Source organism: Colobus angolensis, unplaced genomic scaffold, assembly GCF_000951035.1.
Source record: "Colobus angolensis palliatus isolate OR3802 unplaced genomic scaffold, Cang.pa_1.0 Scaffold33, whole genome shotgun sequence".
Lineage (NCBI taxonomy): Eukaryota > Metazoa > Chordata > Mammalia > Primates > Cercopithecidae > Colobus > Colobus angolensis.
The window spans coordinates 3,844,907-3,869,910 of NW_012116599.1; the positions used below are offsets into that span (position 1 = coordinate 3,844,907).

Consider the following 25,004-nt stretch of genomic DNA (forward strand, 5'->3'; position numbering starts at 1 on the left):
AGTCAATTCTCCTTCATAAACTCCTTTTCATATATACATCTATCCTATTAGTTGTGTTCCTCTAGGGAAGCCTGAATAATACAAGTAGGATAGAATAGATGACATTTTAAGGGTATGTTATTTTACAAGTCAATTTTGTAAAGTGCCTGATTCACATTTCTCAATATTATTTATAATTTTCAGGTATTATATTAAGAAAATTTAGATAACATCAAAAAAAGTGGGAAGTAAATTTCAAAACTTCTTCCGGCTGTGTTTATTCAAAGTTGAGTAGTGCAACTTCCTTTTTTTTTTTTTAAACTATTATTATAGAAAGCCATACCAAAGTTAAACTCTTCATCCCATTTTCTAAAATCAAATTGTAGTCTAGGGGAGAGAGAGAGAAAATGGGAATGAGAATATGTTGATGTTTTAAGGACAAAAAATATCAACTGAGGAGTCCTGTCTTTGTCTATTGACAACTCTCCTCCGTTTCTATCCCTTTTGCCGAGAAGAGCACCCAAAAGCAGCCTAGTCTCACTTTTGTAAGATTTGACTGGCCGGGCGCGGTGGCTCAAGCCTGTAATCCCAGCACTTTGGGAGGCCAAGAGGGGCGGATCACGAGGTCAGGAGATCGAGACCATCCTGGCTAACACGGTGAAACCCCGTCTCTACTAAAAAATACAAAAAACTAGCCGGGCGAGGTGGCGGGCGCCTGTAGTCCCAGCTACTCGGGAGGCTGAGGCGGGAGAATGGCCTCAACCCGGGAGGTGGAGCTTGCAGTGAGCTGAGATCTGGCCACTGCACTCCAGCCCTGGCGACAGAGCGAGACTCTGTCTCAAAAAAAAAAAAAAAAAAAAAAGATTTGACTTTAGGGCTGAACTCATCTCTGTCTCCAGTTAGGTGTAGTAAGTCTCCAAGTCTCCAAAAGATCCAGCTAAATCAACATTTATACTCTTATATAACATCTGTTCTGAGAGTGAAGTTCATGGAGTTGAATAACCTTATAAATGAACTGAAACACAGGCCTCAGGTTTTTTTAAAAATGTGTGTACAGACATAACCAAAAAATTCTGCATATGGGCAACTGAGAATTTGTCCATTGCAATTATAATTGAATTCACAATATGCCCAGTCTCCATCTGCAGGTTGCAAATGCTTATTACACCATTATGTGGCAAGTGTGGGCCTCGACTGTGGAAAAAGTTTTTGGAGGAAGGTATTTGGAATTCAATATCTTTTTAAGAGTTGGTAGAATGAATTTATTATAGTGGTGAAACCATAAATACTTTTTTGGGTTTCATGGTCCCAGAATGTATATGTACCATATACACCATGTCTTATTCAAATATAGGTATTCAAAAAATGTTTATTGGATGAACATATATAAATGAATGAATGAGTGTGTTTTGTAAAGGAATCTGGAAGTCAAAATGTGGCCAGAAGAACCCAAGTCCTGCTCCAGTGACCAGATTAACTAGTCCAATTTTCCCACTGTGCTCAATGCTCCTCTTTGGTTTGTAGCAAGAACCACCGTCCTCTTTGACGTAGTGCAGAAACAAATGAGAAGCAGATGAGCAAGAAAACCCTAGAGCCTAACATTCATTTTTAACCTGATTTTCTGGCTTCCAGTATTTCGGCTCATTAAACAGGAAAACAAAATTAACTGTTTATAATTTTCAAAACTCTTTGCATTTTCACTCATTCCAGATACAAACAACTTCAAAGGCAAAATCACAAGAGGGTATGTGGTGAACAAGGCCTAGTTACCAAAAGAGGTCACATGAAAATTAAAAAGCACTGAAGGATAAATAGCAGTCCATATTGTCCAGGGGGATGAGCTATGCAACCTAAGTAAAAATTAAAACCAAATTACAGACACTAGTTAGTGTTGTATAACATACCGATTCATTTGCATACAATGCAATTATCCTGATAGGTGCTGGATTCAACACATCCAGCTGGGTTAGTGCATCTCCAGGGAACAAAAGCATTCCGTTTTTTCCCTGTGTGTTGGCTGTGTTCTCTTATGACTGTGATTGCAAATAAACAATCATTCCCAGCACCTTTAGACTTTGAACATTTGAAACAAAATCAATACAGATTGTGCATGGGGAGCATTCAGACTCTCTCAGATGAACAACTAACAGGCTGATTCTGGGTCAGAACTCCATTTCTAGAACATTCTATCTAATCTTGTGTTTTAGAAAACCACATTTATTTTATGCTATATAAAGAATTCTTCTTCGTCTTCTTCTTTTTCTTCACCCTGAACTTGCAGATGAAAGAGACATTTTGAAATTACCTTCCTAGTACCAAGGTCCCTTTGGCCAGCAACTGGCAAAGGAGAGACTCTTTCCTTAAGGACACTGTTGTTTTTGGAGGTAGCCACTCCCAAGGAAGAGGCTGGCAAACAGAATGGTGGCTGGCTGGTCTGCAAATCCCTTGGAAATCCACCAAAATAAGTCTGCCTGGATTCAGAATTTATGATGGTGAACCCAGTGTCAACATTCGTCTCGGCCTCAAGCTTCTGAAAGCTGTTTTCCCGGTTGAGGACCTTCATTCTGGCCCCGGATTCAAGGTGATGAGAAGACAGGTGTAGGTGGGAACCCACAGCTGGGTTGCTGGTCTGGAATGACCGGCCAGGGCTTTTCCACAAAGTGCCACCACAGCTGTCTGATGTGGGGCTCTCAGTGGGTTCAGGAAGCTCCGGAGAATGCCCCTGGGACCTCTTGCCCTGGTTCCTCTGGCTCCTGGGTTCTAAGGTCCTCTTTGCAGAGATAGAAGTCAGCCCGGAGCCCAGGGGAAGCATGCCAGCTCCCAAGGTGCCATTCTTAACACCAAGTTCTGGATTCAGCTGGACCTACGGGAAAAGAAAAGGAGGAACACACGAAACATAATTTCCATTAACTAAGTGCCAAGAGCTGACTATGCCTCATTCACCCTCTGCCATGCCATGTCCATAGCAGACTTTCAGTAAATTTGGTTGAATTGAACACAAGTGATAAGTACAATATAATTATGAGGTATCTAATCAGCCCCAGTTCCAAATACCCCTCTCTGAGACTCCCTAAATTAAGTTTTTGACAAGGATAAGACTTTGGGAATCAAATGGTCAATTGACAACACCACATTTCTGGTACAGCAAGTTGTTCAAACAATGCAGACATTCACAGATGTCATTTACTGACCTCACTGGATGTTGTAAATGATGTATTTATTAGCAACCACGCAAAAACAGAAATTTTAAAAGCCACCAAAACATGTGGTTAAAGTTAAGATAAGGATTGAAGTAAGAATTCAATCTTCCAAAGCAGGTGATCCTTCTAATAAAAATATGTATCTTGGGCCATTCTAAGACATGGGACCACTCCAGGCAGGCTAAAAATTTGACAGCAATGTTCTTTAAATTCTTGGGGCACCATTTATTTAGATTAGAGGCCTGGTATTGTGTGAGAAAACAAAAAGGGGGCACATCTTATATGGAACTTTAGGTGTTTTAATTCTTAGCAATTCCACTCTGCTTACAAACTTACAGACCCCACTCAGCAAAACCCTCACCCTGCAGTTGACTGCATTCTCCCTCCACAGAATGGAGTTCACTGACCTCCCCTTAAGACTTTGACCCTTGGGAGCCTTGTATCCTAGTCCATGCACAATACTCTTCCCAAGAAGATTTCTGGAAAAAGTCCATTTTTTCCATTTTAATAATAGCCCTTGAAAATTGGTATCCAGGATCCATCCCTACCTGGCCCAGCCCTTAATCAAATATCAAGAAGAATGATACAGAAGAACTTGAAATAAATACTACTAACTGAAAGACGCCCATCTGGGCTCATGCCTGGAATCCTAGCCCTTTGGGAAGCTGAGGTGGGAGGATTACTTGAGGCCAGGAATTCAAGACCAGCTTGGACAGCTAGCAAAAAATAAAAACATTAGCCAGACGTGTGGTGCATACTTATAGTCCCAGCTATTCAGAAGGCAGAAGAAGGAGGATCCCTCGAGCCCAGGAGTTCAAGGTTAAATTGAGTTATGACTGCACCACTGCACTCCAGCCTGGGTGACAGAGAGAGACTATATGATGCCAACTATACGACACTTTGGAAAAGGCAAAACTATGAAGACAGTAAAAAGATCAACCAGGGGTGGGGAGAGGGAAGGTTGAATAGGTGGGGCCTGGAGGACTTTAGGGCAGTGAAACTACTCTGCATGATACTGTAATGGTGGATGCACATCCTTATACATTTGTCCAAACCCACAGAATGTACCACACTGAGAATGAACCCTAATGTACCCTATGGGCTTTGGGTGACGGTGATGTAGGTTCCTCAGTTGTAACATGTGTACCACTCTGATAAGGGATGTTGACAGGAAAGGAGGCTCTTTTGGTGGGGAAGGTGGTATATGGGAACTCTCTGTTCTTTCTGCTTAATTCTGCTGTGAACCTACCACTGCTACAAAAAAAATAAAGTCTATTTCAAGGGAGAAAAAATAATGATACATATTTATCTTACAAGGCAAGGAGGCAGAAATCAGGGCAGTGAGAAAACAGGTCTAGAAATGAGTAAATTGTCTTTCTCTCCCTCTCTCTCTCTCTCATACACACACACACACACACACACACACACATACGCACACACAGAGCATATTTGTTGTACAGATGACGCACATGTACATTCTTTCAATTTTCTGATAGAAATTATGAGATGCCTATTACCAAACTGCAAAAACAAACACAAAAAAAACAAGGACTTCCATTGATTCTTTTAGAATAGAAGTTGGCAAATATTTTCGGCGAGGAGCCAGACAGTAAATATCTGAGGGTTTGCCGGCCATATGGTCTTCATCCCAACTACTCAACTCTGCTGCAGAGCAGCCATAGACAATATATAAATGAATGGCTGTGTTCAGTAAAACTCTATGTATGAACCCTGAAATTTGAATCCCATATCTTTTTATGTGTCATGAATTTTTTTTCCAATCATGTAAAAACAGAAAACTATTTTTAGTTCCCGGGCCACAATTGACCAAGCCCTATTCTAGATCAATGATTCTCTGTCTCTCTCTCTCTCTCTTTTATATATACACACACACACACACACACACACACTTTTTTTTTGAGACAGAGTTTCACTAGAGTGCAATGGCACAATCTTGGCTCACTGAAACCTCCGCCTCCCAGGTTCAAGTGATTCTCCTGCCTCAGCCTCCTGAGTAGCCAGGATTACAGACATGCTCCACCACGCCCAGCTACATTTTGTATTTTTAGTAGAAATGAGGTGTCTCCATGTTGGTCAGGCTAGTCTCAAACTCCCAACCTCAAGTGATCCACCTGCCTTGGCCTCCCAAAATGCTGGGATTACAGGAGTAAGTCATCTCTCTATCTTAAGAAGTATTTTTCTAAACAATGTCTTACCTGGAGGTCCAAAATATGAAACAATCTAATTAGAGCAGCCCTGGTTGAAGTGCAGAGGGTAGCCTCTGCCTACTGGACCCCCTGTCTAGTTTCCCAGGGCTTCCCAGAACCAGCTTGAAAACCACTATTCTAGAATATCTAAATTCAACCCCTGGGCCAAGCCAGTTCACTAGAGAGCCACACACACCTGAAAGCCCCATCCCAGATGTGTTTGTGCTGAACCACAGCTGAGTGTGGTGCCCCAGAGTGTGTTGAAGAGAGCTTCCGCCAGCATCAGAAACTCTCTCTAGGGGACGACACTGTTGAAGGGATGCCCACTGCACTGCGGGACGTGACCTTATGCAAACCCATAGGAGAAATTTATGTTCCCAAACTTTGCTGCACAAGGGAACGTCCTGGGATCATTAAAAAACAATGATGCCTGCTCCCAGCCCACGACCTCCTGATTTCATCAGTTCAGAGTACACCTGGCTATCACAGTTGATAAATCTCCCCAGGTAATTCTAATGTGCAACAAAGTTTGGAAACCACTGCCATGGAGCCAGAAAAGCTAGCCTTCGAGTAGTCAGCTACCTTGCGGTCGCTGTGAGTCTGCTTCTTATCACATACAGCCGACCTTCTCCTCCACATTTCTGAAAAATTCTTTGCCTAATTTCATTTAGCTATCTCTCTCTACATTTCCCTTTGCTCTAATTCCACACCCCCGCCCTCCCTCCCTTTCTTCCTTCTCTCTTTCCTTCCTCCTTCCCTTCCTTTCCTTTCATTCCTTTTCATCTGTTTGTGTTTTTTTAAAAAAAGTTTTATTATAAAAGTAGTAATTTATCACCATAAAAATAATTTCATTGTACCAATGAGTAAAATAAAAAGTAAAGCCTTCTCCCCACCCCAACCTCAAATCACCCCCAAATTCTCACTGTCCAATGAAAACTATTTGCTTATCGCTTCAAAATCAGGAGGAAAAAAATACTATATCCGAAATGTCAGCTGGGGTTTCCCTTCCCCTGGAGAACCAACTCCCTCAGTCCTTCAAAGGACCAACTATCATCATTACCTCTTGGAGAATCATTTGACACTGTCCTTGTATCATAATGTACCTTTTTATTTGACCCAATGACATCTTTTTCTTCTAGAAATGGAAACTGGCATGGCTATTTCCATACTCAGAAATGGTTCAGGGTTGATATTAGATGATCCAATCTGGAGAAAGAAATTGATAACTTTGACTCTGGGGCTTGTATTTCATTCTCTAGCAACTGTGAACAGAGAGAGAAGCCTGAGTAATCTCCCCCTTGCCAGCTAAATCAATGTCAGATCACAGTGAAATTGGTCCTGAAGCCCCAACCAGTGCCGAGACATCTCAGGGCAGCCAGGAAGCGCCCTCCTGGGCCAGCCCAGCTCACCCCTCCACTCCCCTCTGTCACTCAGTCCCACAGCCCCTCCACTGGGCCTTCTCCACCTGCAAATGTCCCATCTTTGAAAGATTCTATTGAAGCCGGGCATTGTGAGGCCACGGGCTCCAGCACTCAATTCCCCATCACATCCGCTCTTCAACATCAACACTCCCAATCCCCAGCTTCTCCCTGTCAACCCCACCCATCCACACTGCCTTTCAGAGCTAATCGAGTCCAAAGGCTATCACTTCAACCGTTTCTTCACCAATACCTCCAACTCCCCTCACTATTTCCATTCTGTCACAGACTCCCACAAAATCTCCCCATCTTTCATCCATCTACCTGCCCACATTTTCTGAACATGTGCTCAGGATGCCACAGAAACGCATGTGTCTGTGAAATGGTTGCCCCATGATGGCATGGTTTCCAGCCTCTCCCAGGCTATCTGCCAGTCTGCCTGCTTCTTTCGTCACCTCTCTCCATTCAACCAGCAGCTGTTAAAACCTTCAGAACTCTCCTGAAACCTTCAGCGGCACCATCGCCCCCGCTCTCTCTCATCAGGTGGTCTCACCATCTAGATTACCAAGAAAGCAGACGCTGTCACCAGTTAGCAACACTCTCGTTGCTACCACGAAACTTACCTGCAGCTTCACCATTCTCACTAGGTGAAAGTGACCGGTCCCTGGGCCAAGATTCCCATCACCTCCCGCCTTCTTGGTGACCCCGACCTATCAATTATTCATTTTTCCCACTTTCTTATCTTGGATGTTTAATCTCTCTCCTTCTCCTCCTTCTCTCTCTCTCTGCCTATTCCTTTCCAACAGCAATTAAACTTGTTCAAGTCTCCTGTCTTGAAAAACACATTCTTTCCACCCTCTCTTTCCCTCCAGGTTTCTCTCTCCTCCCCTTCACTGTCAAATCTCTATAGGAAATTTGTGTACAGTCATGTTTTTCTATAAACCTCCCCTTATTTTCTCTACTCATGCCACTGACAAGATAAAATCTAAGCTCTTGGATGTGGCCTGCCTCACCCTTTACTGTCCGACTCTTCTTACACCATGCTGGTAATTCCCTCCTACCACTCCATTGAAATTGCTCTTGCCAAGATCATCTACAATCAGCCTGCTTGTCCTTCATTTTTCTTGAGTTCTTGGTAGAACTTGACATCGAAGTCTGTACTCTTTGTCCTGAAGTCTTTTTCTTCAGCTTCTTTGCCAACAAATTCCACTGGATTTTCTCCTGCCTTTCCCTCTGTCCCTTCTCCATTTCCATTAAGGGAGCCTCTTCCCTTGTTGGTTCATTTAATGTTGTCGTTCTTCAGAATTGGCCTGGTTCCTCTTTTCTTCTCACTTTACCTGCCCCAGGGCAATCTCATGGGCATCTAGGCCTTCAGTTATCATCTAAATGATGAAGGCTCCCAAAAGTGTAACTACACCTCAGATCTGTCCCGTAAGCTTCATCTGTCTCTTAAGCTTCATACCTATCTATCCAACTGCCTTCCAGCCACCCATCCCTCAAACAAAACATGCCCCAAATCATCTGCACTATGAACTCATCTCCCTCTCACACCACATCTGTTCTGCTTTCTCTTTTCCCTATCTTAAAAGATGGCACCATTAGCTCCCACATGACCCAAGCAAGAGCATCGGTCACCTTTCTCCATATCCCGGGTACAATCAGCCACCCATCTCCATGGACACTTCCTCTTATAGATGGCTGACATTCCACTCACTCTCTCTGCTCCCACTGTCATTCACCTTGGAGCAAGCCGTCACCACCTCTTGTCTGAATTACAGCAGTGGCCATCCAGTGGAAGTCCCCACGAATGCTGTCACCTCCCACAAATCCATTCTCCGCTCCCCTACCAGAGGATTGGATCACACCGTCATCCTGCTCCAATGACGCCCTACTCTTCTAAAGATAAAATCTAAGCCCTTGGATGTGGCCTGCCTCACCCTTTGCTGTCTGCCTCTTCTTACACCACACTGGTAATTCACCACCTTCTCCCTTTCAGCCTCCACATGCTGAACTTGAACATGATTTGCCCTTTCCTATGCCAGGGTTTATATATATTATTCCTTCTATGTGGGATGTGCCTCCTCTAGCCCTTTTTCCTGAAACTTCCTCTCACTGTTAGCTCCAAGCTTATACAGCATTGAGAAGGAAGCCTTCTCAATATCACTAAATATGATTTAGGTGTCACTAAATATCCACTCTGCCACTTATTAGCAGTAGGATTTTAGACTACTCACTTAATATTTCTGTCCCTCAGTTTCCTTATATGGAAAAGAAGATAAATAAGTGCCAACATCATAGAGCTGTGAAGATTAAATGATAGCCGTGCCATGCGTGCATTTGTTAGTATCATCATCATTAGTATTACTACTAGCTCTCACAGCACAGTCTGAACTTCTCGTATTTGAGTACTCGCCACACCATTTTGTACTTGGCTATTTACTCCTGTGTATCTTCCCATAGACTTTGCAATATGGAATAGCAGGGTTGTATACACCTTCTTTGTTATCATATGTCCAGTGCCTACCACAGTGCCTAACATTCAATAAGTTATCACTAAATATCTGTTATATAAATAAATAAATAAAACTTAATGCTTAACAAAATATGAATTTTTGCACATAGAAACTAATGAGAATGTAGCATCTATAAACTAGGCCCCAACTTATTCTATATTAGGTGGACATAAAGTCTTAAGAAAATTCATAATGATTTTTATTACTATGGCTAGACATTTGCACAATCTTCTTAAGAGAGGAGAATGTCCACTTTTTTTAAAGAGAAGTCTAAGATCCTTAAAGCACAGGGCTAGAGTGAGTGTAACGTTATTAACATAGAAATGCAGATGTTTGGCACTGGAATGAAGAATTTCCAGGAGAAACATAATGCTGAGTGAATGAGATGAATCCCTTCAGGGAGAATTAAGCTCTTGCCAAAACACAAATTGAAATGCATTTGTAGGAATTCTGATCATTTAGAGATCATCTTTCTAAGAAATATTTGTAAAACATTACAGACTGAGAGCTAGGTTCTTCAAGTTCAAGGAACATCAGCATTATGTGATTAACAGAAAGATTGTCACTCATTTATAACTCTAAACTCTTGAAAAACAAGAGAAAGTACATCATTGAAAAATGATTAAGCTGTTAAGGGGCAGACTCGTATCATGAAGGGAAAATAATGTTTCTTTTATAAGTGATTCCAAGAAGATATAGCAAGAGAGGATTTCTTCAACACTGGGGAAAAAAATGACTTCATGGAAACAATTTAGGTAGATAATAAGAAACCTCTAAATAGTGTCAGGCTCACTTTAGAGTTGAAATCAGACTTTTGCAATTAACCGATCCTTTGAAAAGTACTTATTTTCATCAATTGGCCAAAACCACCAATGGCAACGTGCTCTCCTGTAATAGCAGGACCCTCCTGAGCAATGCCTCTTTCACAGCAACGTAAAGTATTGAGCGAGGGTGTAGAAGCGGGAGTGTGTGTGTTTGGGGTGGGGGGTATGCTGCGGGTGGGGCTGGAGAATGGGAGGGGAATGAGAGAAACTAAGAGGGAGTTAACAGAGCCTGAGAGTGTACAGCTGAGAGACTCAGAAATGAAAACACAGAGCCCTCAAGAAATGCTTGAGAAGAAGAAAATAAATTACTTACTTGCAGAGCCACTATGTTCTTTTACTTTAAATGGCTAATAAAGAAAATAGAAATGAATACAGCTAAATATCTGTTGATAAAACAAAATGAAACATACACTTGCTTATGCCAAACCAGTTTCTGTATATACCTTCTTTAAAGAGATAAACTGATTTCCTGAAAACAAGTAGTCAGTCAATCAACAAGTATTTCAGAAGCAGCTGTCTGCCAAGTACTCTACTGGAAAGAAACATGTGTAATAAAATACTGAAAAGAGAAGGAGAGTCATAAAGTCCCACATTATAAAATACAAGAAAGGGAAAATATATAATCAGTTATGTGTTGCAAATATTTAGGTATGCAATGTTCTACTTAGGAATGGGAATTAATGTGCCCTTGAGCTTCGTGGGAGGTTTCAAAGAGAAAGTGGAGTTTGATCAGAGCCTTAAAATTGGATAACTGAAGATTGAATGAAAGGCATCGTTGGCTAAGGAGTAGCTCAAGTAATGCACGGATACAGATATACATACCATGGAATAGTATTCAGCCATAAAAGTAAATGAAATTGTAATAAAAGCTACAGCACTGATTAACCTTGAAAACATCGTGGTAAGTGAAGTCAAACACAAAGAGACAAATATTGTATGATTTCACTTATATGAGGTACCAAGAATAGGCAAACTCAGAGACAGAAAGTAGAATCGAGGTTACGAAGGGTGTGGGAGAACGGTGAGTTTGATTTAACGGGTACAGAGTTTCTGTTTGGGATGACGAGAAAGTTCTGGAAATGGATAGTGGTGATGGTCGCACAACACTGTGAACGTGCTTAATGCCACTGAATTGTACCCTTGAAAAATAGTTAAGATGGTAAAAGTATTGTTATGTGTATTTTACCACAATTTTTTAAAAGAAATAAGGCTTCCTAAATTTTTTTAAAAGGTGAAAATGGTAAGTTTTTGTCTCACATATTTTACCACAATACATAAAATATAGAAAGCAAAGGTGTGGGAGTGAGCCCAGAGCTCTGGAGGGAAGAGGAGGGTAAGAAGGCTGGGATAGTGAAGAAGTGAGGCGGCAAAGGGAGATCCTTTTTTTTATTTTATTTTTTGAGACGGAGTCTCGCTCTGTTGCCCAGGCCTGAGTGCCATGGCACAATCTCAGCTTACTGCAGCCTCCACCTCCCAGGTTCAATGAATTCTCTGCCTCAGCTTCCCGTGTAGCTGGGATTACAGGCAGGCGCCACCACACCCAGCCTAATTTTTATATTTTTTGGTAGAGATGGGGTTTCACCATGTTGGCCAGGCTGGTCTCGGACTGCTGGCCTCAAGTGATCCGTCTGCCTCGGCCTCCCAAAGTGCTGGGATTACAGGCGTGAGCCACCATAACTGGCCTGCAAAGGGAGATTCTAGTAGAGGTCTGATGTGAAGGTCTTTAAAGCCAGGCAGGGGCGTTTTAATTTGATTTTCTCACCTTTTGTTATTGAACTGAGAAGGAACATAAATTTGGCAGTCATTTAAAAATGTATTTTGATAGCGCTGTGCAGGATGAAACAGAATGCCTGGAGCCAGGGCGAAGAGCTAATGCTGTAGTAATAATTTGCATTTGAAGCAACGTGGGCTTAAAGCAGGAAGGCAGGAAGCAGAAATGACTCCCAAGGAAAATTAGAACAGCTGGGGACTGATTGGATGTGGGGGTTCTGAGAAAAAACGAGGCTTTAAAAACAAATGGTGTTTCAAAATCTGGACAAATGGGAGAAGAATGAACGGAGCTGGAGAAGTTGGGGGTGGGGAGAGGAGGGCTGCAGATGATGACTTGGTTTTGCCTGGATTGAGTTTGGGATGGGGATGAGACATCATGTTTAAATGGTCTTATAGGGAGTAGGAAAGAGGCTAAAACCTCAAGAGACAGAGGAAATTCAAGTACAGGATTAAGTTGAACGAAAGTGATAACCAAACCCACAGGGTGATTTTTATTTCATAACCTCAGTGGGGAGATCTTTGGTGCAGGGCAGTGGTCCTCATTTTGGGGTGATTTTTGTCTCCCAATGGACATTTGGCAAAGTCTAGAAACATTTTTGGTTGTCACAACTCAGGGGTGAATGGGCCAGTGTTACTGCATCCAACTGATAGAGATCAGGGCTGCCACTAAACAGTCTGCAATGCACCGGACACCCCACACAACAAAGAATTATCTCATCCAAAATACGTCAGCAGTGTCAAGGTTGAGAAAACAAGATTTAGAGAGAGGAAGAAACAATTGAGTCTTTGAACACACACACACACATACACATACAGAAAAGGAATAGTCAGAGAAAATAAACCCCTTAATTAAAAGAACTGGGTTATGGCAGCCCACAGAGGAGAAGATTTGAAGAAGGCAGGAGTGGCCCACATGTACCAATGCTACTGATGTCTTGTCCTCAAGCACTGCTGGCCCTCCAGAGAGCAGATTCATCAATTGCTAGAGGAAGGCTCAGTGTGCAGAATGGCAGAGGGAGAAGCACCATCAGTTTGCAGCAGAAGGGGGCAAAAACAGACAGCTCAACTGAGAAGCCAGGCATAGAAAGAAGGCAAGACACCAGAGCCATCGAGCCAAGGAATATCTGCTTGTTTGAGTTTGAAGGAGATGACGAGGGCCTCTGGTAACAGAGAAGAGAGACTGAAAATGCTGTGAGTTCATTGGGTGAGCAAACAAACAGGAGAGCAAGGTCCACAAAGAGGAGAAACCGCACAGGAAGGAATCCCACCAGCGGGCGTGAACATACACCACTCGGACGTTTACCAATTAAATCAGTTGGAGGAAAGATTCGCCTGATACTTGTCAACAAACTTATTTTCAACTGGAAGCTGGAAAAGAGCCTCTAATGAAAAAGAAACACTTGGCAGGGTACGGTGGCTCATGCCTGTAACCCTAGCACTTTGAGAGGCCGAAGTGGGTGGATCACGAGGTCAGGAGTTCGAGACCAGCCTGGCCAAGATGGTGAAATTCCATCTCTACTAAAAATACAAAAATTAGCCAGGCATGGTGCCACACACCTGTAGTCCCAGCTACTGGGGAGGAGGTCGGGGCAGGAGGATAGCTTGAACCCGGGAAGCAGAGGTTGCAAGGAGCCAAGATCACGTCACTACACTCCAGCCCAGGTGACAAGAGCAAGACTGTCTCAAAAAAAAGAAAGAAACAAGGAGAGACAGAGAGAGAGAGAGAGACAGAAAGAGAAAGGAAGGGAGGGAGAGAGGGAAGGAAGGAAGGTACGTTTGTTGGTAATCTTGCAATTTTAAAAAACGCTGTTTGCAACCTTATCCAGTAGGTTATTTTTATTAAAATCTTGCTAAGATATGAAACGGAAAGTGCTGTCAGAGAAACTAACTGTCATTAAACTTGGTAAGAGGAAAAAGTATCAAGTTTCGCTACAATGTTAGAAATAAAAGAAGCAGATTATCTAAAACAGGCTGAATTATCTTGTTTTGAAAGATCAGTTCTAGGTGCTATATTCGTTAAAACTGTAATGGAAATCAAAACACTATATATTAACAACTATTCTTTTTAAAAGAAAACAAAAATTATGTAAGTGTTAAAAGCTTGAACTTTGGAGACAGAGAGACCTGAGTTTGAAACCTGACTTTATCCTTGCTTCCTGGGTGACTATAGGCAAGTTGTTTAAACTTTCTAAACCTCGATTTCCTATCTTTAAAGTGGAGATATTTATAATGAAACAACACAACACAGTGGCTGGTATATAAATGTTCATTAAGTGTTATATATAATATCATATTATTAGATTACCTGTTGTCCTTAGGTAGATTATGAAAAGCTATACACAGCACTTAAAAGATTGATAATTGTGTTAAATATTTTTGGAACTTTTTTTAGCAATCTGAGTTTCAGAGTTAGTATTGTTTCAGTATAGAGAGGTAACATAGGCCGGGCACGGTGGCTCAAGCCTGTAATCCCAGCACTTTGGGAGGCCGAGACGGGCAGATCACGAGGTCAAGAGATCGAGACCATTCTGGCTAACACGGTGAAACCCCGTCTCTACTAAAAAAATACAAAAAACCAGCCAGGCGAGGTGGCGGGCGTCTGTAGTCCCAGCTACTGGGGAGGCTGAGGCAGGAGAATGGCGTAAACCCAGGAGGCGGAGCTTGCAGTGAGCTGAGATCCGGCCACTACACTCCAGCCAGGGCGACAGAGCGAGACCCCGTCTCAAAAAAAAAAAAAAAGAGAGAGGTAACATATGTTGTACTCTTAAAATATAATATTAAAATCTCTTCAACTATGTACCATATTCAATACAATTAATGCTAAATATCTTTTGACTGTTTCCAAAAATTGAACTGAATTCTACCCTTAAGAGATGAGGATTTGGGCCTGGCACGGTGGCTCACATGCCTGTTATCACAGTACTTTGAGGCCAAGGCAGGAAGACTGCTTGAGGCCGGGAGTTCAAGTTCAGCCTGGGCAACATAGCAAGACTCCCATCTCTATAAAACATTAAAAAATTATCCGGGCATAGTAATGTGTGCCTATAGTTCCAGCTACTCAGGACACTGAAATGAGAAGATCACTAGAACCCAAGAGTTTAAAGCTGCAGTGAGCTATGATCATGCCACTAATTCTCCAACGTGGGTGACAGGATCGGACCCTCTCTCTAAAAAAGCAAAGAAAAAAGATAAAATAGGCCAGGCATGGTGGCTCACACCTATAATCCCAGCACTTACGATGCTGAGGCTGGTGGATCACTTGAGCTCAGGAGTTTGAGGTCAGCCTGGGCAATATGGCAAAACCCAGTCTCTACAAAAAATACAAAAATTAGCTGGGCATGGTGGTGCACATCTGTAGTCCCAGCTACTCTGGAGACTGAGGCAGGAGGATAGCTTGAGCCCAGGAGAGGGAGGTTGCAATGAGCCGAGATTGCACTACTGCACTTCAGTCTGGGCGACAGACCAAGACTCTGTCTCAAAAAAAAAAAAAGAAAAGACAGATGAGATAAGAGATAAAGTTTTGTCACCAGTAAGGCTATACACAGTATAGTTACAGAAGCTTCAAGATGCAGGAGACCTTAGAAATGACCTAGGCCGGGGCAGTCCAATATACTAGTCACCAACCACATAAGGCCATTTAAATTGTTAAAATGTAATAAAATTAAGAATTCTGTTCATCAGTCTCACCAGCCATATTTCTAATGCTCAGTAACCACATGTGGCGAATGGCCACCATACTGAATAGCACGGATATAGAATATTTTCATCATCACAGAAAGTCCTAGAGGACAATGCATTTGTCTAGAGAAATGGGTCTCAGTTGAGAAATGGGTCTCCATTGACAGAGTATGTATTAAACCAAATCTTTCAAAATCACATGATTTTCTCCCACATGGCTGTCTTGGAGAGTTGCGTGGATTCTAGCTCAGTTGCTGTTTGCAGGGGATCCAGAGGTGAGGCCCCAGGACTGCAAGAAGGCTACACAGGTATGAGTTTCAGCTCATCCATATGATTAAGTCGGGAAAAGCTTCCAGAATGGATAGCCGGCAACCAACATGTGTTGTCGAGATGGCACACCCCAGATTGTACAGATGTTGTACTCTTGTGCTGTTAACTGATCTGTCCTGCCCAGGTCGCAAGAATAGGACACCACCCTATTCTAAAACCTCCCTAGCTTCCAGGGAGGTTTTCTCTTTTAATTTATAAAGTTTTGCTACTGAACGTCAAACAATGGGGGTGGGAGGCGAGATGTGTGTGACCTTTCCCATCTAGTCAACTTGGGAAGCAGTCACCCTTATCAAGGAAAGAAGACCTGGAAAGGACCTCAGAGAGGAAGAGAGAAAACCATCCTCCTTCACCGTGTGAGTTTGGTCTGGAGCACCTCCAGGAGAAGGGGGCAGAGAAGACTTGGAGGAGACCTGGGAGGGACCTCAAGGCCATAGCTTGCCTGGGAGCTCTGAGAATAACGACATCTAGAGGTGCTTCTAAGTTATTCTTCTGGACTAGAATTCTTTGGGGGGTTTTTCCCCACCTCAAGATCTTGTTGAAATGACAGCTTGGTCTCAGCAGTGTTGGGGGACAGTTCCATAAGCCCAGAGTGATGGCAGTAGCACTTACTGGTGGAAGACACAGGGCCTACAGCAGGTGCCAATAGCTCGAGGGGCAATGGCAACACACAAGCAACTGGGGGCCTGGTGAGGAGACCAGGACAGAACCTGAAGGACCTGCTCTAGCACACCTGAGAAGCCACATCTTAGGGACTGCAAGCCACCAAGCTACATTGACTTCCATGACACCACGATCTCCTCACCCTCCTGGCTTTCTGGTTGCTTCTTCTCAGCATCTCGCTCTGGTTCTTCTTCCCTCTCCTCCGGAAGTGCATACATTTTCCAGGCACTGTCTGTACCTCTTCTCCCTCTACACTCTCTTCCTTGGTAATGTCGATCATGCCCAGGGCTTCAGCCACCAACCCCACCTGTGCCCCTAGCCCATGCCCTCTCCTGAGTTTCAGCCCTCAGAGACCACCTGACCATGGAATCTCTTCATCTGAAAGACCTGCAAGCACGTCAAGCCCCATGTGTCCAGACTCATCATCACCTTCCTCTTCTTCACCTTCTGTGTCCAATTACTGCCAAATTCAGTCAAGTCTACCCATGAAATTTAACCTCCTATTTCTATTATGAGCTCCCTATTTCAAAACTGCACCGGCTTTGACTGGAAAATTGAGGTCCCCTCTGAAGAGGTCAGCCAAGCCCCCTTCCGACGTGTCCTATTTGATGCTAACAGGATTATGGCCCTAAATTATGTATTATAGGTATGAGTATGTCTGCCCCTTCTCTAAACACCATAATAAATGGATTTCTTCAAATCCCATTTTGTGTCCTCCTGCACCCATTTTCAGTGAACCAAAAATTTTCTAAACTCCTTTGAACTCTCCAGTCCTACACTTCGCTACAGCCCATTCGGTCATCCCCCAAGTCACACGTCCTCCATGTTACTTGACGTCCTCGGTTAATTTCACCTTCTCCTTCCCTACACACAAGGTGGGTGGCTGCAGCTCTACAGTGCATTTCCTGCAGGCTGCCTGGTACTGCAGGTGCTTGCAGGAGGGTCCAGCTCCTCATTAGACCACCAGGGCAGTGGGATCCCACACAGAGCACCCACCCAAAGGCTAACAAGAGCATGGCTTTCACATCTCCCACGGGGCCATGAAATATAGACCTTGCTGGAGCATTTCAAGTGGCTTTGAGGGAGGTTTATCATTTAATTTATAAAGTTTGCCTACTGTACATCAAACAGAATGAGAAGATCATCAATGCTAACCAAGTGACCTAGAATTCAGTCTGCCAGAGCCCAACACCAAAGTCATGGGCTCTCCCCTTGGATTGCCCATGCCGGGGGGGCCAGGAGATGAATGCTTCAGCAGATAAATCAGGGAAGAGGAGCCATAATGTGAAAAATTGAAAAAAAATCTACAAAAAGTACAAAAAATGCAACTTTGGACATGAGGCTCAGCTGTGGAAAGCTGAAAGCCAGCAGTAACTGACTAGAGATACTGCATGTGGTTGATTTGACAAAATAGCTTATTTGACTGAGGGCACAGTTTAAGTTGCAGGAGGTTTTAAAAAAGAGCGGGACATCATCACCCATGCTACTACCTTCCCTCAGAACACGCTGACACTGTCCCTACCACCGGAGGCAAAAGCACAAGGAGAAAAGCAGAGGGACTGTTTGAACGAATAAAGGGAGGATTGAACTCACTATCATTTTGCACCCACTGTAAGAACTGAGACAGCAGAATTAAAACTGCCAAAGGAAAAACAGTGTCTGGCCCAGAGCAGGAACTCAACAAAGTTCTGAGGAATGAGTAAACATGGACTTGCCTTCTCATGTATTCATACATTCATTTACTGAACATCTATTTGATACCCTCATATCGCTCTCATCAAAACCATCCATTCTAGACTCTAAGAGGCATCAGACGGTCTGCAATGGCAAGAGGTCATGTGGAAAACGCATTGCTCACTGGGTGTGCTGGTGGAGACAACCGACAGCCTCTCACATGCACAGATGACAATTGCACCACAGTTACATGGTCTCCAGGAGCTTCTACTTTACCAAGCACCTCCATGTACATTCTCTCATTTGACCCTCATAACATAAATAATCCATGACAGTTCCATTCATAGGATCCATCAGTGACTGCTCATTATACCAAGGATAGAATAGAAGCTACTTAGCCTGGGTTCATTCATAGAAGGATGTTTTTGCCTACCATGTGTCAGACACTGACCTTAGGTTCTGGGTTCACAGGAGTGAGCCCAAAAGGTCCCCCCGCTCTCGGCGCTTACTTTCCAGTGGCTAACCATATTCCCGCTGATCCAGCCTCAGGCCACCTGCCCATCCCCTTCCCCTGGTTCCCCCTCCCTTCACTCCAGCCACATGAAACCTCAGGAAGTTTGCTGAGCATGGCCTGCTAAGCAGCACCATACCAACACCGTCACCCACGGTCACCTGTTCAGGACACCCTTGCTCCTTTCTCCAACTGGCTAATTCCTCCTGGGCCATCCAGCTCAGGCAGATCTGGGCATTGCTCCTCAGGAAAGCTTTCTCACTGCCCCCTCCTGGGCCTAGCTCCCCTCACACTCAGGTCTCCTGCACACACACCTCCATCCTGGCCATGTGGAGGGATGGTCTGCAGAGAGGTTAGTTTGTGGCTATAGTTCTTCCTTTAGTAGGTATTATTTTCTTTCTTTGGCTGAACATCAGCCATTTGGGGCCACTGTATATTTGTCTCCTCTGGCCTGATCTTCTCTGGATACCCACAACCTTCCCTAAGAGTCCCACAGAACACCACACAGCATCTAGGGGTAGAAGGCAGAGCCTTTGCCTCAGGGCTAAACGGATCCATATAATCTCACTTTCCTGCATGTAATAATTGATTTAGAGAAGAGAGTCTGATCCAAGTTGCTCCAACTGAAGTCCAGACATTTTGTTGGGCCATGGTGGGGCAAGGCACTGGGAGCCCACGTGGAGGATGTAGCCCTCAGAGCTGCTGGCAGCCAACTGGCAATGCTGAGGGATGCCTGTCTGAGGATAGGGCCAAGACAGCGGTAGCAGAGCTGGGATCTGGATCCTGAGCACACAGTGTAAGGCCTGGACTACTCGCTTAAAGAAGTCAGACTTGCTACCCAGTCCCTCTCCCCAGGACCCAAGGAAATTTAGGCTGGATTTTCTTTTTTTTTCTTTTCTTTTCTTTTTGAAACAGAGTGATATGGTTTGGCTGTGTCCTCACCCAAATTTCATCTTGAATTGTAACTGCCACAATTCCCGTGTGTCATGGGAGGAACCCAGTGGGAGGTGACTGAATTATGGGGGCAGGTCTTTCCTATGTTGTTCTCATGGTAGTGAATGAGTCTTACGGGATCCGATGGTTTTAAAGACGGGCGTTCTCTGCCCAAGCCCTCTCTTTGCCTACCACTATCCATGTAAGATGTGACTTACTCCTCCTTGCCTTCCACCATGATTTTGAGGCCTCCCCAGCCACGTGGAACTGTGAGTCCATTAAACCTCTTTCTTTTGTAAATTGCCCAATCTCGGGTATGTCTTTATCAGCAGCGTGGAAACAAACTAATATAGTAAATTGGTATCAGTAGAGTGAGGCATTGCTGAACAGATACCTGAAAATGTGGAAGCGACTTTGAAACTGGGTAACAGGCAGAGGCTGGAACAGTTTGGAGGGCTCAGAAGAAGACAGGAAAATGTGGGAAAGTTTGGAACTTCCTAGAGATTTGTTCAATGACTTTGACAAAAATGCTGATAGTGATACGAACAATAAGGTCCAGGCTGAGGTGGTCTTAGATGGAGATAAGGAGCTTATTGGGAAGTGGAATAAAGGTGACTCTTGTTATGTTTTAGTAAAGAGACTGGCAGCATATTGCCCCTGCCCTGGAGATTTGTGGAACTTTGAACTTGAGGGAGATATTTTAGGGTATCTGGCGGAAGAAATTTCTAAGCAGCAAAGCATTCAAGAGGTGACTTGGGTGCTATTTAAAGCATGAGTGAATGAGTGAATGAATTCACTCATAGTAAATGAGTCTCCCAATATCTGATGGTTTTAAAAATGGGAGTTTTCTGCACAAGCTCTCTTTTTGCCTGCCACCATCCAGGTAAGATGTGACTGTTCCTCCTTGCCTTCTGCATGATTGTGAGGCTTCCCAAGCCATGTGGAACTGTGAGTCCAATTAAACCTCTTTCTTTTGTAAATTTCCCAGTCTCAGGCATGTCTTTCTCAGCAGTGTGAAACAAACTAATACACAGAGTCTTGCTCTGTCATGTAGCCTGGAGTCCACTGGCACAATCTCTGCTCACTGCAACCTCTGCCTTCCTGGTTCAAGCAATTCTCCTGCCTTGTAGCTGGGACTACAGGTGCACACCGTCATGCCCAGCTAGTTTTTGTATTTTCAGTAGACAGTGGGATTTGCCATGTCGGCCAGGCTGGTCTCAAGCTCCTGGCCTCAAGTGATCCACACGCCTCAGCCTCCCAAAGTGCTGGGATTACAGGCCAGAGCCAACACACCCAGGAATTTACTATCCTGAAAAATTCACTCCATTCGAACAGTGAAAAGCTACCTGGGAGCTACAATGTGTTGACTTTGGATTATGGCCGAGCCTTTGCACACTTTCCCCAGGCACTTTTATTATATGACACCAGAAGCGGAATTTTCCAGAAGGCAATCTCCCACTCTGTTTGCAAAAGCTTAGACTCATTGACTTAACAAGAGGAGATCAAAGCATGTTTTGGAGTGAGGAAGCAGAAGTACCTGAGGTTTGGAGGTCAGGACAAAGGTGATGTATAAGGGGGCCATCAAGAGTGAGAGGCAGCTGGGCTTGGTAGCTCATGCCTATAATCCCAGCACTTTGGGAGGCTGAAGCAGGTGGTCACTTGAGGCCAGATGTTTGAGACCAGCCTGGGCAACATAGTGAAATCCCATCTCTACTAAAAATACAAAAATTAGCTGGGTGTGTTGGCAGGCACCTGTAGTCCCAGCCACTCGGGAAAGCTGAGGCACAAGAATTGCTTGAATCCAGGAGGCAGAGGTTGCAGTGAGCTGAGATCACGCCATTGCACTCCAGCCTGAGCAACACAGTGAGACTCTGTCTCAGAAACAAAAGAGTGAGGGGCTGATGCCTGAGAAGTGGCCAGGCTCCTGGGACAATCCAGAGAGCAAGAGGGCTCTCTTCATGCAACTCATGGAGTTTGTCTTTATCCAAGAAACTCTTCTACCCTCCCCAAATATGACTCAACTTTCCAAAGTAACTAAGTTGTTTAAACTGTGGTTCCAGCCGGGTGCGGTGGCTCAAACCTGTAATCCCAGCACTTTGGGAGGCCGAGACGGGTGGATCACGAGGTCAGGAGATTGAGATCATCCTGGCTAACACGGTGAAACCCCGTCTCTACTAAAAAAAAATACAAAAAAACTAGCCGGGTGAGGTGGCGGGCGCCTGTAGTCCCATCTACTCAGGAGGCTGAGGCAGGAGAACAGCAGAAACCCAGGAGGCGGAGCTTGCAGTGAGCTGAAATCCGGCCACTGCACTCCAGCCTGGGCGACAGAGCGAGACTCCGTCTCAAAAAAAAAAAAAAAAAAAAAAAAGATGTGGTTCCAAAGCAAAAATGTCAGTCAGCCTTAAAGACAGGAATGATTAAAATCATGTCCCTTGCTGCGCACACACATTAAATTTTTGTTTGACAATGAGGTTGATTTTAAGTACTAGAGAGTTGCTAAAACTGAAAGAAATTTTAGGTGCCTTGGAAATTATGGGGTTTTATAATAGGCAACTAACAGAAACAGTGCCTATTTGCCTTATGTGAACAAGAAGGTGAATAATTTAGAAATCATTTAATGTAGAATCAGTATGATTCATATTTTATTAACAAGTCAAAGTGATGACAACAAAATTAACCAAATGGAAAGACATCTCATCTTGTAGTCTCTCATTACTTTATCCAATAGGCCTTAAGGAGCTTCTGACCATTTCTTAAGGACAGAAGCCACAGGATATTTTGCTGTGAACATCACGTTCATCCCCCTGTATGCACATTTGCACACATACACTGGACTGCAGCAGCTGACCACATGAACTTTCAGGGTGGATAGATACTTCCTATCTTGGGCAAATAACTGACGCCCTGGACAGTTCAGTTTTCTTATCTCCAAAATGGGAAAAATAGTAACTTTGTAGGTTGTTATAAGTATTAAATAAAATTATCAATTTAAAATCCTTAGTATAGGGCATAATATGAACAATAATAGCTAAAATTGAATTACTGGCACTAGCTTAATTATGTACTTTATAAGTGTCAGGTCATTTACTGTAAATGACAGAGGAAGATGCTAATTATCTGGTGCCTTTATTGTGCTAATGAAGAAACTGAGGCCCACAGTCATACAGCTACTAAGTGCCCAGGCTCACACACCATGAAAGGCAATGCACGGCAGCTATCATGACTAAATACACACATGCTATGTTAGGTTTTCAAGGATGGTTACAAAGGAAGGCTTTAGTTTCAAGACTTTTTAAAGAAAGCATTCTGTCTAACTTGGTATGTGGTAAAATTTGACAGTGATGCAAGATGCTTAAAAATTAAGCCAATACGAGTTGATGGGTGCAGCAAACCAACATGGCACATGTATACCTATGTAACAAACCTGCACGTTGTGCACATTTACCTCAGAACTTCAAGTGTAATAATAAAAAATAAAAATTAAGTCAATAGCACTGCAAACTTAACATCCTTAAACAAGCTCAGCCAACATAGTAAGATCCCATCTCTAGAAATAAAATAAAATAGCCAGATACGGCAGCACATCCCTGTAGTCCCAGCTAATCAGGAGGCTAAGACAGGAGGATCATTTGAACCCAGACGGTGGAGACCTCAGGGAGCTGCGACGGCACCACTGCACTCCAGTCTGGGCAACAGAGGAAGACTCCCATCTCTAAAAAATAAAAAAATTAAAAATTAAAAAAAAAGATCTGTAAACATAAGTATGACTTCAACTTCCTTCGGTCAGATGAGAAGAGCTTATGACATTCTTGAGCCCAAAGAGTAAGCAAAGGATGTGGGTATAGTTGATAGGCATCTAAACAACAAGCCTGAGAAAGGAGGTTGATTCTTTGTAAAGATTCTGATCTTTATAGTAGAATCTTGTCTGATTCTACTATAAAGTACCAGTGTCGGCTGCAAATTCATGGAATCTGAACTTTCTTACCTGTCAGACGAGATTTTATGAGATCAGTGATTCTCAGCCCTGTTACAGATTAGAGTCATCCAAGAAGCTGTAAAAAACTTACCCAGGCCTGGATGCTCCCAGAGATTTGGATCAAACTGGCCTGGGGTGGGAATTTTAAAAAGCCCCTGATGGACTCTAATGTGCAACCAAGTCTGAGAACCACGAGCTTAGGTCCGTTCCGATGGAAAACGACACAGCTCCACGAGCCTCTACAAGATCTAAGATGAAACAGAAATACCTGAAGCAGAATCTTGTTGCCACCGTAATCATGAGTCTGCCACCTGGTGCTGCTGATGGGAATGCACGGATTGGGTAGCAGAGGCACTAACTGGCCGATCTCTCGAACCTTAAACTGCAGCACCGAAGACTCTTTAGGGTCCACTGACATTCCCGGGGGCAGCTGCTTCAGGGAGAGCTGCAGAGCAAAGCTCTTGGTGGCATACAGCACGAAGAAACAAAAATTGCTCTTTTGCAAGGTGGCTTCTCTCTGCAGGATCATCTCGTAGAGTCTGATGGCGTCTTCATAGTTATCGAAACTGCAGTAGAGCGTCACCCTCAGGATCTCGGAGCCACAGTGCACCTGCCTCACCCCCCAGATGGGCATCTGGCTGTCCAGGCTGTAGAACTCCTGGTTGGCAAAAAGGTAGGGGCACAGCCTTCCCCAAGTGTCCTGGGTGGGGTAGCGCTGCCATGGCGAATGCTGGAGACAGTCCAGGACGCGAAATAGCCGATCCTCTCCCAGGCTTTTGTGCAGGAAAAGCAACACGGACATCCCTGGAAACCGGTACCGCTTGGAATGGGACTTTTCACAGTATTTCACAGGACTAGCCCGTTCAGACACCTGAAAGAGCCGGACCTCTGGGCAAATGCAATCCAGGAGCTGGTCCAGAGCCCTCTGCAGAAGCGAACCGTGCCCAGAGTTGGCAAGAAGATGGACAGTCATGGCCAGAGGCCCCTGTGTCTCATCCATGGAGGAACTGCCTGAGGATGACAAAGACAGCGTGTGTAGAAGGCCCACTGTTCAACTTCTGAAATGAATGAAGGAGCAGCCCAGCCTTCAGCCCACCTGAAAACCTTCAGCTGCAGCGGCTACTTCTGAGCAGAGCTCCTAACCAGACTAACACGTGCTCCTGGCCACCCCTGGACTTGCCGCAAGAGAAGCTCACACAAGCTCAGGTTCATCAGCCTCTGCTCCACACAGCAGCAGCGGGGTCACGTCATCCAGCTTGTGCATAATGTAACTGCTTGTGTTTAGCCTTTTCAGGCGTTCCCCAGGGTTTCTGTATGACCTAAAAACCTAT

The 25,004-nt window shown here is 44.0% G+C and overlaps 1 protein-coding gene across 2 annotated transcripts; it reads right to left on the reverse strand.

Moving 5' to 3' along the window:
• Positions 1 to 1,330: 1,330 nt before the first annotated feature.
• FAM124B (family with sequence similarity 124B) lies at positions 1,331 to 25,004 on the reverse strand. Of its 2 annotated transcripts, none has more exons than XM_011951921.1 (2): positions 23,942 to 25,004; positions 1,331 to 2,842 (listed from the first exon to the last, which is right to left on the reverse strand). In XM_011951921.1, the coding sequence occupies exons 1-2, from the start codon at positions 24,671 to 24,673 to the stop codon at positions 2,207 to 2,209; spliced, it is 1,368 nt and encodes a 455-aa protein (XP_011807311.1). In that variant the 5' UTR covers positions 24,674 to 25,004; the 3' UTR covers positions 1,331 to 2,206. The 2 variants fall into 2 exon arrangements, with proteins under 2 accessions (XP_011807311.1, XP_011807312.1); XM_011951922.1 differs by lacking the exon at positions 1,331 to 2,842 and adding an exon at positions 22,438 to 23,409.